Below are 17,127 nucleotides of genomic sequence, written 5' to 3'. Positions count from 1 at the left end.
GGCAAACTTAATTACAGTAACTCCTGTTCACCATCATTTCTCCAATTCAAGTCTTATGAAATATAAATACACAGTGATTTCAACTATGCCTTGCTATGTGACAACCAATGGGAATTTCACTTGGAAACACACACGAAGAAAGCTAATCATGCAATAATATTCTTGTCAAACTAGGACACTGAGCCAGTTTACGTGGCAAAAAAAAAATGCACAACTGATGGTTATAGATTTTTGAAAATTAAATAGTGTCACAGGCTATATTTTTTCCTTCTGAATGATTTCTTCTTTCATTTCTGGAGGCATTTTTACAGTAAAAGAGTAATATTAACCTTGTTTTATGCTTGAGTAGCCTATATTTTTTGTGGTTTCTGAGAATGATTTAAAGTGGGGTTGGAACACTTTTTCTGTGTTCCAAATAGTAAATATTGGCCCAAATAGTAAATATTTTATGCTTAGCCATTCATACAGTTTCTGTCACAACTAGTCAACTCTGCCATTGTAACCTGAAAGCAGTCAGATAATGAAGAATCAGAGAGATGAATGTGGCTATGTGTCAATATCATTTTATTTGTAGACACTGAAATTTGAATTTCACATCATTTTCACTTGTCACAAAATATTCTTTTTACTTCTTTCCAAGCATTTAAAAAATATAAAAGCCATTCTTAGCTTATGTGCCATGTAAAAATAAATGGAGGTTGGACTTGGCCTACGGGACGTATTGTGCTGACTCCAGCTGTAAAGTATCCTGCTGACATTTATTTCCACGGGCTGGGGCCGTCTGGTACCCATCCCATTCATAACCCTCTAGCCTTAACTCAGAGACTGGGCAAGGAGACTGACTCTTTGCTGTAGATTCTTAACAAATTCACTCTTTTTTTCTTTTTCTTTTTTTGTATTCAAATCTTTTTCTAATCTGATCTTTAAAAATTTTCAAGTGACATTCAACACCATTCTACCTCAGTTTCAGGTGTGCAGCATAGTGGCCAGACATCTATACAATCGAGGAAGCGATTCCCCACCCCCACCCCGAGCATTCCAGCACCCACCCGGCACCTTACACAGCTATGACAATACTACAAATTCACTCCTCACTGACCATCTTTTGGTTGATCACTGTGAGCCAGTGGAAATACTTGGACCCATCAATCGAATGTATTAGAGGACAAACTATATTATTTGATAGCCCTACACACTGGGTTTCATTAAGCGGGTACAACCTGCAATTCATTTGCAATATCAGCAGGTAGAATTCATTTCCTACTAGGAGCATTTATTCAACTGAGGGGCATCCACCAACTGGGGGTGTTGATCCCCTCATCCTGCCCTACTGTTCTACTTTGCAACTTGTTCTAAAGAAATAGCCAGTGTATTTCTGACTTTTGGGCAAATTCATGAATTGGGGTCCAGGCGGCAGGAAGAGAAGCTGTTGGTGCCCATCGCTTGGTCTTGGCACCAGTAATGGGTGTCAATAAATCCCAGACTCCCTGGGGCACCATGTTTCATAAAAGGGAAGCGCTGGCTATGCAAACCGATGCCACCAACTGGCTCTGGAAGCTGCTTTTCTGGAGAATTTCCAAATATATTCTTAAAAGACCTGCCAAGCCCACATGCATTACGGGCAACCATTTGCTGCCAACCACTGGGATAATAAAGGGATAATAAAGTGAGCCAGCTAAATAATTTTTCACCAGTAGATCATAAGTGATATAGCTGACCTCCAACCTTAACTAGCACTGTAGTATCACAGAGGTTAAATCAGTGGTACCCTCTGTAGGCAAATACCAAACAATGGCTATTTCACTTAGTCTGTGGTGAAAAGAGAAAAAGGCAGACAATGTACCAGGTAATAAGCTTCTCATAAAGCTAAAGATTATGTCCTTTCTTGGTGTGAGTGTTTCGTATTTAAGGTTTATGGAAATAGAATTTTTTTTTCATAGTGAGAACTTAGACATATGATTTGCCTCTCTGATTCCCAGTTTTCTCGTCTGTAACAAGGGGGCTCATAATAGTATCTGTCTCAGAGACTTTTTTGTGGGAATAAAAAGATTATCCATGAAAAATGTTTTGCATACACTTGGCACATAGGAGTTGTTCAATAAACGTTAGCTGTTATTACTACCATTATCATAATCATAGTTTTTAATGTCCTTACATGGCAAATAAAAAAATAAAAGCTTCCCAATGTTGGTTTTCCTTTTCTCTCCCTCTTTTATTTTTTTGGGGGTGGGATTTTCTGATTGGTGAAATTTAGGTCTATAATTATAAGTGCTATGTAGATAACTTAAGTAGCTGAAATTGGGGAGGGCAGGACACAAAGGTGATCTGTTTTAATGAGGACAGTCATTCATTTATGTGAATGATGCTTGGGCCAACAGAATAGCAATGTGGATGGAGAGTTTATTCAACATTTATTTTTAATATACAATAATTGGAAGTTACTAATGGTTTGATTATGGGGTAAGAGGAAAAGAACAAAATCAAGAATGAATCAGATTTTTGCTTGAGTAGTCAGGTAGATAGGTGGCTCTGATATTTTCTGAGATGGAGAAGAGGGGGTGCTGAAGGGCTGGGACATGTTTGGGTTTAGTCAAGAGTCCTAGTTTGGATGCATAAAATGATTGTGCAGCATCTAAATGGTGATGTCAAGTCGGGGTCTGGGGTTGAGTGGCCAGAGATGACTTTATATCCCTCTCTGATATAAAGGCATGGGGATTGGTGAGTCTTCCTTGGGAGAGAATGTGGAAACAAAAGAGACTTTATATCCCTCTCTGATATAAAGGCATGGGGATTCTCTCTTCCTTGGGAGAGAATGTGGAAACAAAAGTGGAGAGGAACCCTAGTATTTAGAAGTCAAGCAGAGGAGAGCAATTCATCTAAGGAAATTGAGAAGGAACAGCCTGTGAGGAAGGAAAAACATCTGTCCTGAAATTTAAAAGTGAAGGGTGTTTTAAGTACGAGAGGGCAGTCCCTTACATTGAGTGCTCCTGTGTGGTTGCATAAGGTGAGACCTGTCTATGGGTTTAGGCAACTACAGGATGTTGGTAATATTGACAAAAGCAGCTCAGGGAGGCTGTGAAAGCATGAGCCAGATGTTGGGGAGTTAGGAATGTTTGGGAGCTGAGGACATAGACACAGCAGGTATAGTCAACTCTTTCAAAACGTTTAATCTAAAGAGAAGCAGAGATGTGAGCCAATAGCTAAAGCTGAATATGATACTAAGGGAGGAATTTTTCTATTAAAGAGCAGATACTAGAGCAAGTGGAATTAATCAATATAAAGGGAAGAAACGAATAATTCATGTAGCCAGGAACCAGGACTGGCTTCCTCCCGGTGGGGCCAATGCAGGTAGACAGGACAGTGCATTCAGAAGGGCCCTACATTTTGCTTTATGACCTGCAGGTACTGTCTCTAAATTCTTACTAATTTTATCTTTGAATTTGCTTGTGAGGTCTGATGGGACAATGGCTCATGCCCCAGAGGCTGGAGCTGGGCTCACACACTGCTGCCTCCCCAGGAAGGGGTCTAAGTTGGTTGTTTCTGGTGCCACCCTGGTCCATCCCACCCTCTGTCTATGGCATGAGCCTGGGTGCCGGTGCAGGGATGGTTGGGGATGAGCACCCCCATGACATCCTCAGAGGGCCACCCACCAGGCTGGAGTTTGTCTGTTGGGTGGCCAGATAGAGACTCTTTTGAATTAGGAAAAAGGATATAGAAAAATAAGCTTATGTATAAACAAGACAATTATTGACTCCAGGGAAACTAAAACATTGTGCGAGAAGAGGAAACTAATCATGCTGAACGACTTAGCTGCACATACCATTTCCATACTCATAATAATTAGAATATTGATCTAATTGAAACTATTACATCAGATACCGATATTTTGGAAAGATAGGAGCAGGTTGGGATAAGCCCAAATGACCAGGAAGGTGAGCTAAATCCTTGCCCGCTATCTTGGAAATTCAATAAGTAATAACTAAAGCTGAAAAGAAATAACAGTAAAATTGTATTATTTAGAAGATATGGTGGAAACTACCAAATTTATTACCAAAAGAAGTAAAGGTGTTTATTTCTTGGCTTGGAGAGATTGGAAAGTGAGACAAATGGGTCATAGAACTCATATCAGTGTTTTATAATAGACTTTTAAAAACTATTTGATTCTAAGCTGTATATAAATATAGATATAGATATATAACTTTGGTAAAAATAAGAACATTAAAAAGACAAAATTTAATCAAAATATTAACTATTATCTTTCAATGATTTTGTTTTTCTTCTTTTTTACTTCTCTGTATTTTTTGTATACCAAAAGTATATTAGTTTTATATAAAAATAATCTTCATTGAGAACAAGAAATTGAAGCTCAGAAAGGTCAGGTAAATTTCTAATTTTATTTCTCTTGTAAACAACAGAGCTAGGATTCTAATGCAATTCTGTCTGACCCAAATAATATTTATCTTTCATCAAAGCTTTCAATCATCATCAAAAACCAAGAAGCAAACTTTTCATGGCACAATATTCTTTCCCATCTCTGCAGGTCCAGAGAGCCTTTTTCTATGCCAAATAGTAACAGTCTGCGGCTGTTATTTGTCTGCTGTATTTGCCCATGTACCTATTTATGCTTATCTAATTCTCTACTTCCAGAAAGAGGAAAGATTGGATTCCAAAGATACATACACTACACACTATAGCAAAATAAAATAAGTTAAAATGAGGTATGGTGTATTTGATTAGCTAGTTTAATGTTCTCACAAATACTGCTGAATGAGTCACAGTTTTCTGAGGATGTGACTTAGTCCCAAGCTCCTTTTGTTTTCTTATTTATTTTTATTTATTTATTTAATTTTGAGAGAGAGAGAGAGAGAGAGAGAGAGAGAGAGAGAGAGAGAGATGTGAAAGCAAAGAATCAATTGGTTGCTTCCTGCATGCCCCCTTCCAGGGAATCAAGCCCACAACTTGAGCATATGCCCTGACTGGGAATCGAACCGGCAACCTTTCAGTGCACGGGACGATGCCCAACCAACTGAGCCCCACCAGCCAGGGCTCCTTTTGCGAGAGAGAGAGAGAGAGAGAGAGAGAGAGAGAGAGAGATGTGAAAGCAAAGAATCAATTGGTTGCTTCCTGCATGCCCCCTTCCAGGGAATCAAGCCCACAACTTGAGCATATGCCCTGACTGGGAATCGAACCGGCAACCTTTCAGTGCACGGGACGATGCCCAACCAACTGAGCCACACCAGCCAGGGCTCCTTTTGTTTTATCATCAGTGCCTAGCAGAGTCCTGGGCACACAGACGTTGAATGAATATTTGTTGATTTGACTCACTAGCAAAGCTGTGGCTTCTGGAGAAGTGACTAGCTTTCCCCCCCCTCTTACTGTGACTACCTTAAAAGGGTATAAGCGAGCCTTTCCTTGCAAAGGCCTCCATTGGGAATGTAGCATGATGACCAAACATTCATTCATCTAATTAATGGAAAACTGTAAAATCCACTGGAAGAATTATATTTGTAAGGAACGCCTTAGTTTATTTCTGTCCTTTTTCTTAAAAATGGGCAAAGTGACAAGATGTATAAGAGGCACTGATTCCCTCTTCATTTGGACAAGGTGTATGGAAGACTGTCACTTAATGTTGGCTCTTCTGTGCTGCATAGGATGATACAGTGATTTCTGTTCAAAGACGACGCAGTGCTGACAAAGCAAATGCCCTCTGACTCCTGCTGTTAATTACCTGCAGTTCCTGGGGTTTGCATCCATGGCCTCACTTAGGATAGCCGGTCACTGTGAAGTTTGTGGGGTGGAGAATGGCAGCTCTCCATGCTTCTGAGCTCAGAAAGTCAGTCAATCCTTGAGGCTTTCAAGGTATAAATCCATTTTCTCCAGATGAATCTGAAGTTGTAATATTATAATAATATTCCAATGGAAGCCCACTTTATTGCCCAGCACATTAACAAGCCGTTTGATAGTAAGTTGTTGGTACGACATTTCTTAGGAAGTACCTGTTATAAATGATGATATGCTAGGAAGTCAACGTGGAAAAAAACTATCTTTAAATTTTTTCTCCAAATATAGCTTTATATTCTGGGAAACTTTGCTGATGGTACTTTATTGCCTCCTTCTTCCACGTAACAAGGGTTTACCACCTGCTACTTGCCCAAGGGGTTCCAGGCAATGTAGATATAGAGATAAACAGGGCGGGCCAGTGTCTGTCTTCAGGGAAGTGACATTCTTGGCAATTTGTCCTGTGTGAAGTCACAACATCATTTAGCCTAATGTTTTGGCAAATGATATTCTGGGCTGATATTAAGATGACTCACATAGTAACAATTACAAAAAATTCCAGCAATAATAGTGGTACATTTATTGAGTTCTTATTCTCTCCCAAAAATACCTAAATAAGAACCTTTGATACATCTTATTTCACCTAGTCCTCATAATAACCTTAGAAGGGATACTGTATATGACCAATTTTTTTTCATAGGAAGAAACTAAAACTCAGAAAGCTTAAATAATTTACTTCAAGTTCATAGCTAGTAAGTAGTCCGGCCAGAACCCAAACCCAGAGTTTCATGCTCTTAACCACCATATTGTATCTGCTTTATCTTCTAGAATGCTCTTTTTCCTAATTTCAAGTGTCTGAGTGTTATAATAAACTGTAAAGAGGGTTTCCCCTTTTCTTTCCTTCAACACTGTTTATTGCGCAGAATGTTGAGAATGGGGAGATGGTATGAGAAGTAAAGCAAAGGAAATCAAAACATCAGCCCTGGATTCCACAATCAGCATGTTTGTGTTAGAGAAAGACTCAGAAAACCCTGACCTGGCTCATCTGATTCTAAAAGGAGAGATGAAGAAATTCCACCTTGTTCCCCTGATTCTGCCTCTGGGATAGGTAGATGTGTGATAATAACACCAAGACAACCATAAAAATGTTGGTTAAGAGCCTGGGTCCAGGCTCAAAAAGGTGTATATTGAATTTACATGAATGCTACTGAGCAGACTCAGGTGGGTTGATTCTGCCCACTTTTCCACTGAAGTATTGAGTGTGGCTTTGCTACAGGGAGGGAGGGAGGGAGGAGGGGGAAACAACGATGTGAGAGAGAAACATTGATCAGTTGCCTCTCATACAAACCCTGACTGGGGATCGACCCCCCAACCTAGGTATGTGCCCTGACCAAGAGTTGAACCCATAACCTTTAGGTGCACAGGATGATGCTCCAACCAACTGAGCCACATTGGCTAGGTCAAGTCACTTCACTATTTTGAGTCTAAAACCAGGATTATTTGCAATGTACATGCTGCCTCACATGATTAAATGGCTTTAGTGGTAGAAATGAATTGATTTGGGAGTTTAGAGGAGAAAGTGATGATCAAGTCTATTGACTTAAGGAACATTCAAACCTGTAGTGAATGTTTATGAGTTTACTTGAGCCAAACTGACGACAATTGCTAGGAAGCAAAATCTCAATGGACTGACAAAATGCTCCAGAAAATGGCAGTTTTACCAGTTATTTTGTACATCAGAATCAAAGGGGAAGATGTAAGGAGGTTACATGAAATCTATTGGTGGTAGATTAGGGAGAAAGCAAAGTAGGGAAATCTCTGAGATTGGATAAAAAGTAAAACAGATAGACACATACTTCTTTTACATTGGTGGGTATAGGATAATTAACAATTAACATTTACAGCATATAGAGAGTGTATGCAGGAGAATAACCATGAGGGGTTCTGGGAGTGATCTGGAGAAATGGGATCACTCTGACATTCCAAAGTTATATTATTATAGATGCAAAAATGACAATAGACAGGCTCACATAAGGTAATGATCGTCGTTTGTCAAAGAAAATACCTGCCTAGGATATTATTTCCCACAATGACTTGCTTTTAGTTAGGAAGTTTTTTGTTTGTTTCTTTGAATATATTGTTATTGATTTCAGAAAGGAAGGAAGAGGGGGAGAGAGATAGAAACATCAATGATGAGAGAGAATCATCCATCAGCTGCCTCCTGCATTCCCCCTACCAGGGATTGGGAGATTGAGCCTGAAACCCAGGCATGTGCCCTAACCAGGAATCAAACCATGACCTCCTGGTTCACAGGTTGACATTCAACCATTGAACTACATCAGCTGGGCTAGGAAGTTTTCATTTCAGACCATCCTATGTGGTTACTTTAGGGTCTCTGAGTTTGTAAGACCCGCCATACAGGCTCCCCTGAGCCTGTTAGGTCTAGTATGTGGCCCCTTTTTCATCCATAAGTTATATTATAGACATGTTTTGACCCTCAGAAAGCTTGGAAAAACCTTTAGAGGTCCCGTTACTTATTTCTCTTTCCTTCAGGAAGAGATAGTGTAATTATTTTGAGCGAGCAAGTGAGAGAGAGAGAGAGAAAAAACATCTTTTAAAAAGAAGAGTGGTACCTTTTAGTGTTTCCCAACCCTTTCCGAATAAGCTCTTATAATTCCTCATTTGGAATTTTACTCATCTAAATCCTTATTTCAAAAACCAGGAAACAAGTGGAATGTTTCCTCAAAATCATCAAGGCAAGAAACCAAAAACTGTCACCTAAGAGAATCTATACTTGGCTCTTCTCATCACCAAGCATTTCATGAGCACTGACCCAAGAGACCATGCCACCTATACACAGCTACTGCTTTTGACTTCTCGGTGCTGAAGTGTTAAAAATGGCAGGTGTAAAAGATCATCTGCATTTCATAGCACCATTCAGTAGCCTCTGTCCACATGTTCATGCTAATCTCATAGAAATGTCCTTTAGGGATCGGCTCATTCTATGAACTTATGAGTGTAATAGTTTTCTACTTGGGAAAATGAAAATTATTAAGATACAAAAGAGTGGTTGGTTGTGGGGGGAATAGGCAGGGAGAAGATATTTGAAGTGCTGATCCTTAGTAGGACCAGATCCACAGGGGACCAGATCTCTCCATAGACATCTGTGTTCAGAGATGCTCCCCCTGACTTTGTCGCCTGTGTGAAATCCCAGTACACGCTCTTAGAGCCCCACAACTTTATCCTTCCTAACATTCAGCAGCAGTTTTAATTGTCCACTTATTTTTGCGACTGTTTAATCCTTAAGGGTTTCTTTTTTGTGTGGAGTCTTCACAGGACCACAGGCTCCATATGGGTAGAGGTTAGATTTCTACTCTATTATTACTGTATCCTCCAGTACTAAGCACTGTGATTACGGCATTATATAATACAATGTTCAAGAGATATTTATTGAATAAATGAATGGGCATTTTAAGCTAGTCTGGAATCTTGTTTTAAACAAGGTACTTCGGTTTAGCCCAATCTTTATTTATTATTTATTAGCTACTAAAAGACAACTGATAATCACTTACAATGTTCTTCTGTTTGCCTTACAGTCAACTTTGACCACTTTGAAATTCTGCGAGCCATTGGGAAAGGCAGTTTTGGGAAGGTGAGAATCCAAATGATTAATAGGTATGCAGCTCAGGGAACAGAGTCCAAGAATGTTCAGATTACTGAGTTACTGGGACCACCAGGAATAATTCAGAGATGTCAATGTAAGCATTAAACCTTTTCATGTGGGAAAGATGCCACCTGATTTCTGTTCTTCCCAAGTCGTACCATGTTTTTATTTTTTGAAAATCCTACCATGACAAATATACATATCGAGTCTAATTTTTTGGAAGAAACTTCTAGATTCAAACCCTGATTATTAGCGTCTTAGTGGAGATGTATCTAGAGAATATTTCATATTGAACTTGCATTTTAAAAGTATTGCTGTCCACATTACCAGGCTTTATATGAACCTCTAAAAATACGTCAAAAATATGGACATCGTGTTTCATGTTATCCCTTTCTGAAAAGTCTTTTTTGGTTCGTTATATCACTTATGGGCACAAACAGAAATTCTGTGCACAATATCATTCAGCCTGACAGCTTTGCCCATTCATTTAAGTCACTCAAGCAGAATGAGGATGGCATTTGCTACGGGAAGTTTCCTGACAAGGAGGCAGCTATTTTCTCCAAAATGCTGTTTTAAAAAAGTCCCCAAAGCAAAAACAGGCAGATTCTTTTGAGAAAGCAAAGATTTAGGAATTGATCATGTACATGGGAAGAAAATGAAGTTTTTTTACTCTGAAATCAGAACTAAGTGGCAACTTTAGCGTCAGAGAATTTGCAAGTGGTAAGGCCTCCAAGCCATGCTGAAGGACGCATCTGGTTCTGTCGCTCATCACTATGATCTGTCATCTCCCTAACCACTTTCTCACTCTGGTTTGCCCCAATAGGTCTGCATCGTTCAGAAGAACGATACCAAGAAGATGTATGCAATGAAATACATGAACAAACAGAAGTGTGTCGAGCGCAATGAAGTGAGAAATGTCTTCAAGGAACTGCAGATCATGCAGGGTCTGGAGCACCCTTTCCTGGTTAATTTGTGGTAAGTGGTTTATTAAATATAAATTTTAATTGATTTCTTAAAGAGAGAGAAAGGAAGAGAGAGAGAGAGAGAAACATTGATGTGAGAGTGAAGCATCGATCTGCCGCCTCCTGCACACCCCCTACCCCGGCAGGGGGATGGAGCCTGAAACTCAGGCATATGCCCTGATAGGGAATCCAGCTAGCAGCCTTTGGGTGGACAGGATGATGTCCAACCAACTGAGCCACATGGGCCAGGGCTGTGGTGAATGGTTTTATTGCACCTCTGAATGGAGATACCCCGTCTTCACCCCCAATACTGTGGTATGAGCGTACCTTGATTTCTAGGTGTGCAATTGCAAAGTCCTTCTTAGGATCTTCCTCAAGGATTCTTGTTCTCCTCGGTGTCTTTGACTTGATAATGAAACAAAATAGCTGTTTTATTGTCACCAATAAGTACTTCTTGGTCTAGTTGTCACAGTTTCTCTTGCCCTTGAGATCAAGTTTTATATTTTAAGATCGTTGTAATTAAATAGGTTGAAGGAATGAGTTCAGATGTCTCCTCACTCATTAGATACTTTCCCCCATTAACCGTGGGGCAGAGACTTTAGGTACAAAATGTGGCATCACTGGCTGACATGAGGTTGATCTATAGAACTTGTACTAAGGGCTTTCTCCTTTAAATGATTGGCAATAACAGAGAGGTCTCTGGTTTGATCCCCAGTCAAGGCACATGCCCAGTTGCAGGCTCAATCCCCAGGAGGCAGCTGATCGATGTTTCTCTCTCATAGATAGATGTTTCTATCTCCCTCTCCCTCACCCTTCCCCTCTCTCTAAAATCAACAAAAACATACTTTCAAATGATTGGCAATAAAGCTGGTTTCCTTGAAGCGAGGATAGGTGCTGCCTTTCTCTCCATATAGGTTTTAACAGAGCTGGAGCTACCTTAAGTGATCTGTTTTCAAAGCCATTATTACAACCCCATGCTTAGAAAATGGCGAGGCTTGCCTTATCTATGACTTCCTGCTCTTTTCTTGTGTGTGGAAGTCTTTCTGTGGCCGTCTCACTTTGCTCTACATTTGAAGGCAGCCATTATGTTCAGAGCCAATTCTTAAAGCTAATTCCGTAGGACTGTCATTTAAATATGCATACCAAGCAGTGCTTCCTTGCCAGCAAAGGCAAGAAAAAGGTCTTTATCCAGTGAATGCTAATGGAAAAATAATTGACATGTCACTGTGCATTTAGGGACATTCCTCTGGAGGAACGAGTGCATGAAACCTGTCTCTCTCCATCTTTAATGAACACACTTCACTTACTATGCACTTTGCCCAAATGCTATCCACTGCCATTGAATAGAAGATGGTTCCGTGTGGCTTGGAAACAGGTCTATTATAGCTTCTGCACGACTGAGACATGGGAGGGTCTAATTTTGGCTCAGGCTCCTGTATTCAGGCAGTATTTTAGAGTGGCCCATTGAACACGCTGCCATGGAAAGAGTTAAACGGAGGCAGCTCTTACTTCCCCATCCTTAGCAATCATCATCAAATTGCCTTTTTTCCATCTCTCTCCACTCTGAAAATGAGGAAGTGCTCTCACTTCACAGGCTCTTTTTGTCCAAAGTCGCATTTTCTTTCTTTCAAAGTTCACTCAACTAATTTTCTCTTTTTAAGACCAGGAGCCCTTCATAAAGACAGACTTAGCCTTTTACCCTTCCCTGCTTGTCTCTCATCACTGAGTAGGTAAGGCTGATTTCATTCTAATCCTGTTTTTTTCCTACCACATGGGTGGGTGTTATGAGACTTTAAGCTAGCCACAGTTTGCAGACTTTGCAATCTGCTGACATGGTATCATTCCAGATGACTTTCTGTTCTCCATGGGCACTGACTTGTTGACAACATGACGTCTACCCTGTCCTTCCATCTTCTCACACTGAGTCTCACAGTGGAACATTGGGCACCATTAACACTGAGAGAGGAGAGAGAAGAGACACCCCACCCCTCATCCCATGATTCTAGCCCCACGTTCAGAACTGAAAACTGGGAGGGGTACCATTCCTCAAGGTATAGCAGAAAACCTTTGTCTTTCAAACCCTGAGCTAAAGATCTTCTAATAAATGCTGTCTTGCCCTAGCCGGTTTGTCTCAATGGGCAGAGTGTCAGCCTGCTGACCGAAGGGTCCCAGGTTCGATATCGGTCAAGGGCACATGCCTGGGTTGCGGGCTCTATCCCCAGTGTGGGGCACACAGAAGGCAGCCAATCAATGATTCCCTCTCATCATTGATGTTTCTATCTCTCTCTTCCTCTCCCTTCTTCTCTTAAATCAATAAAAATATATTTTTTTAAAAATGCTGTCTGCCTTAGTAAGTACAGCACAGTAAATGTAAGTCACTCTTTCCACGACTCTTCAGCACCTTGCAATACTTCTGGAGGTGTGATTGTGAGAAATCTTTATCATTAAGTCACATTGTTCTAAGGTAGGGTTAATGGATATGACTTGGGTTGTTTTTATGAATGAAATGGGACAAAGTGCTATGCTCAGTGCCCAGCACGTAGTAAGCATCTTACAGATTCTAGTTCCTTTCCTTGCCCCATTAAGGTGAAGCATTCTGAACATGCTCATTATTAAACACCCAAAGTACATTTAAATGATGCTTGGAACAAGGCATCCTGGGAAGTTGTCGGGGGAGGGGGAAGGAGGGGTCTTCAACTCATTCTCTATAAGAGCTTATGTTTGTCTTACTTGGTTTTCCACCCTCATTCTGAAAATCAAACAAAAAAAATCAAAGCATCCCCAGTATGTTATGTACAATTAATCAAGATTTGTGTCTTGGGTTTAACTGGACTTACTTTTACATTCCCAAAGCTTCAGGAGCCAATTTTCTTAAGAAGTACTGTACGGTTAGTAAAATAGCAGCAATATTTTTTGAACTCCTTGTACCCCTTTGTGTATTCCAGTTTACTCTAGTTTACTGATATGCAGAATATGCTTCTCAATATTGCTTTCAATAATCTTCTCATGTATTCCCAAAATATCCCTTACCACAGGGATGTGTTCAGAAAATTCTGGGTTTCAGGCTGAGGGAAAACACAAATTGTTTCCCTTGTAAGCAGGTTTATTTTGTTTAAGATAGTACGTACCTATATGGTATTTGAAAACTTTTCTGCTCATGTCAGTCAAATTGAAAAGTGTACAAAATCACATCGAAAAACATAAATTTTGCAATAATCCTATCACCTTGAAATAATCACCCCTAAGGTGTTCCTGTGTACTTCCCAGTAAAATATCTGCATTTGGTTTTCTGTTTTTGATCATGCATTAGCTTTGTTCACTTCTTCATTCATGTATGTATTTACTGAGCAACACAGACAAGCTGTAATTAGGGTTGCCAGGTAAAATACAGGATGTACAGTTACATCTGAACTTCAGATAAATAACCAATAATTCACAGTATATCTCCCAAGGATTGTACGGAACATATTTTAACTGGAAATCATTCATTATTCATATTTCTAATTTAAGTGGGCATCTTGTGGTTTCATTTGCTAAATCCAACAACCTAATTGTAAGAGGGACCCACACTGTGGGGAAGCCATGTCAGCAGGAGTGAACAGAGCACCTGACCTGCTTGACATTTCCAATACCCAGGAGAGGCGGACGTGGTCAAATGGCACATGGCCCGGGCCAGTGTGGCTCAGTTGGCTGAGCGCCCTTCCATGCAACGAAAGGTCACAGATTTGATTCTCAGTCAGGGCACATGCCCAGGTTGCCCACAACCGGGGCATGTGCCCTGACTTGGAATCGGGGTGTGTGCAGGAGACAGCTGATTAATGTTTCTCTCTCACATCGATATTTCTCTCTCTTTCTCTCCCTCTCTCTTTCTCTCTCATATCTATAAAACCATATTTAAAGAAAATGTCACATAAATATATGAACTGTGAAAAGGGCATGAGAAGTATAAAGGGGAGGGTGTGTGTATGTGTGTGCTGAAGGGTTTCGGGGCAGGAAATTCACTAGCCTGGGAGCAGCAGTGTTAAGGGTGAAAGAACATTCTGATTAAAATTCAAATCTTCCCAGGCTCCACGAACCTGGCCCCCCTCTGAACACAGTCGTCAGATGTAGGCCAGGTTATACAGTGAAGGCTGCCCGACAGGGCTGGCATACAGGAAAAGCAAATAAAGTCTTCCTGCGGGGCCTGCGCTGAGGGCTGCTAACAAAGCCCTGGCAACCCACAGCCTGCAAACAAATGGGCCCCAGTCATGCCCAGCACAGCCCGGTTCCCCAGGTGGCTTTTGTTAATTGTGATTGAATCTGCAGCTGCACACAGCTCCTCGGGCTCCACTTTCTCCTCAGCCCAGCTCCCTCCTGACTCGCTTCTCTTGCTCCTGTGAGCGGAAAGGGTCCACGTGTCATTTCAGCAAATTAGGAGATGAGATGGCCTGTTTCCACTGGAAGGGACCACTTGTACTGGGCGTGTGAAAAGGGGGTCCTGCCAGATGGCTGAACGGACTGAGTAAAAGCGTTCCCTGGAAGACACCCCCATCATCTGTGACTCAGAAACCAGTGTTTCTTCAGGGAATCACAGACTATGAGGACTCAGGGTAGCCTTAGGGCATCAGCATCAATAATAATGATGATGATGATGATGATGATAATAATAATAATAATGATATGGCAATAGTAATAGTGTTCCTATCCATGGCGTTCTACTACTTTTTGGGTTTTACATAGATTATCTCATGTATTCATCCTAACAATCTAGGTTGATAGGGATTATTATTCCTGTTTTACACTTGAAGAAATGGAAGCTCAGAGAGGTTGAGTAATTTTCCCAGAGTCGCACAGCTAGGAAGCGGCAGAGCCAGGACTTAAACCTAGGAATCCTGACACCAAAGCCTGTGCCCTTCTGGCTATACTATACCATTCTCTATAGACATCTTGTGACTCCTTTACATGATCTTGTGGAAGGAAACTGAGTTTATTTAGTTTATTGTCTTTCATACCCTACAAGAATACAAACTCCCTGAAGCAGGTATGTTTGCATGATTTATTCACTACCTCATTCCCCAGCTCTTATAATAGTATTTAGCACACAGTAGTGTTCAATACATATCTGTTGAATGAATGAAGTGAGTTAGTGGTGGGACCAGGTTTCTGGCTCCTGTTTGTTTGCTCTTTTCCCATCATACCACTGCCACCTCTTGCACACTCACAAACATGCCTTCGTTTAATCACACCCACTCCGGGTCTTTGCAGGCTCTGATGTCAGAGAGACCCACATTTGAATCCCTGAGTCACTACTTGGTATTTATGTGAATTGAACAAGATACCTTATGTCTTCTGCTTGGTTTCCTCATTTATCATTTGGAATAAGAGCAATACCCATGGCAGAAGGTACTGCTATGAATATGTATATAAAGCAGCTCACACCTAGTAGGTGCTTAATAAATGGCTTTAAACAAACAACTCAGTGAAGCCCCTTCCAGAACGGAAATCCCCATAGCCAGAGAAGATTCTTAAGTGAGCAAGTTCACTTGATCCAGAGCTGGCTTGGGCATTAGAAAGTCTTTTGTTTTGTTCTCAACTATTAAAAATACAAATCATTCTTTTGAATGTAAATAACACATATATAAAATATGTAAATGCAGGGAGTCCTAATGAAAATAGAAATTTTGTCACTCAGAAATAATTATATTACTTTTCTATTGCGGCTGTAATAAATGATCACAAATTCAGTGACTTAACACAAACTGGAGTACTTGAGATTAAAGCTGTTTTCTTATTTTTTATTTTTTTATTTTTGGTAATCTTCACATGAGGCTATTTTTCCATTGATTTTTAGAGAGAGTGGAAGGGAAGGGGAGAGATAGAGAGAAACATTGATGTGAGAGAGCCACATCAATTGGTTGCTTCCTGCATGCGCCCTGACCAGGGCCAAGAATTGAGCCTACAACCAAGGTACATGCCTTGACTGGAACCGAACTCGGGGCCCTTCAGTCTGCGGGTCCAGGCTCCATCTACTGAGCCAAACCAGCTAGGGCAAAGCTATTTTCATAATATGCTTAAGACATTATTTCCCTTCTGCCCTGCATTGTCATTTGCACTAATGTTCACAAACAGACATCATGCAATCAACCAATGAATACATAACTAATCAGAACAATGATTACTTATGGGTTGTAGAGCTTAACTAAAAGGTATGTGGCAAACTTTTGGAGTGGCTGAAATACTGTTGCCTTTACTGTGATGCCAATTACATGAAGGTGTATATATTTGTAAAAATTCAGTATGTGGTACACTTAATACCTATGCACTTTACTGTAAGTGAATTGTACCTCATTAAAAGAATATGAAAAAAAAATTAAACCCACACATTTATTATCATACAATTATGAGGGTCAGAAGTGTAAAATCACACGAGGCTGAAATCAATCTGTCAGCAGAGCTGTGTTCCTCTGGAGGTTCTAAGGCAGCGGTTCTCAACCTTCCTAATGCCACGACCCTTTAATACAGTTCCTCATGTTGTGGTGACCCCCAACCATAAAATATTTTTGTTGCTACTTCATAACTGTAATTTTGCTACTGTTATGAATCGTAATGTAAATATCTGATATGCAGGATGTATTTTCATTGTTACAAATTGAACATAATTAAAGCATAGTGATTAATCACAAAAACAATATGTAATTATATATGTGTTTTCCGATGGTCTTAGGCGACCCCTGTGAAAGGGTC

The 17,127-nt window shown here is 40.4% G+C and overlaps 1 protein-coding gene across 1 annotated transcript in view; it reads left to right on the top strand.

Annotated features, from left to right (window-relative positions):
- The window catches only part of STK32A (serine/threonine kinase 32A), a 92,431-nt gene that overhangs the window by 12,986 nt on the left and 62,318 nt on the right, over window positions 1–17,127 (top strand). The window contains exons 3-4 of the mRNA XM_005877651.2: window positions 9,375–9,430; window positions 10,266–10,417. Coding sequence (XP_005877713.1) covers window positions 9,375–9,430; window positions 10,266–10,417 — 208 coding nt within the window. The remainder of the gene's footprint in view (window positions 1–9,374; window positions 9,431–10,265; window positions 10,418–17,127) is intronic.

This window comes from Myotis brandtii, unplaced genomic scaffold (assembly GCF_000412655.1).
Source record: "Myotis brandtii unplaced genomic scaffold, ASM41265v1 scaffold524, whole genome shotgun sequence".
Taxonomy (NCBI): Eukaryota; Metazoa; Chordata; class Mammalia; order Chiroptera; family Vespertilionidae; genus Myotis; species Myotis brandtii.
Note: the sequence above shows the minus strand (reverse complement) of the source record. Positions and strands in the feature narration are given on the sequence as shown.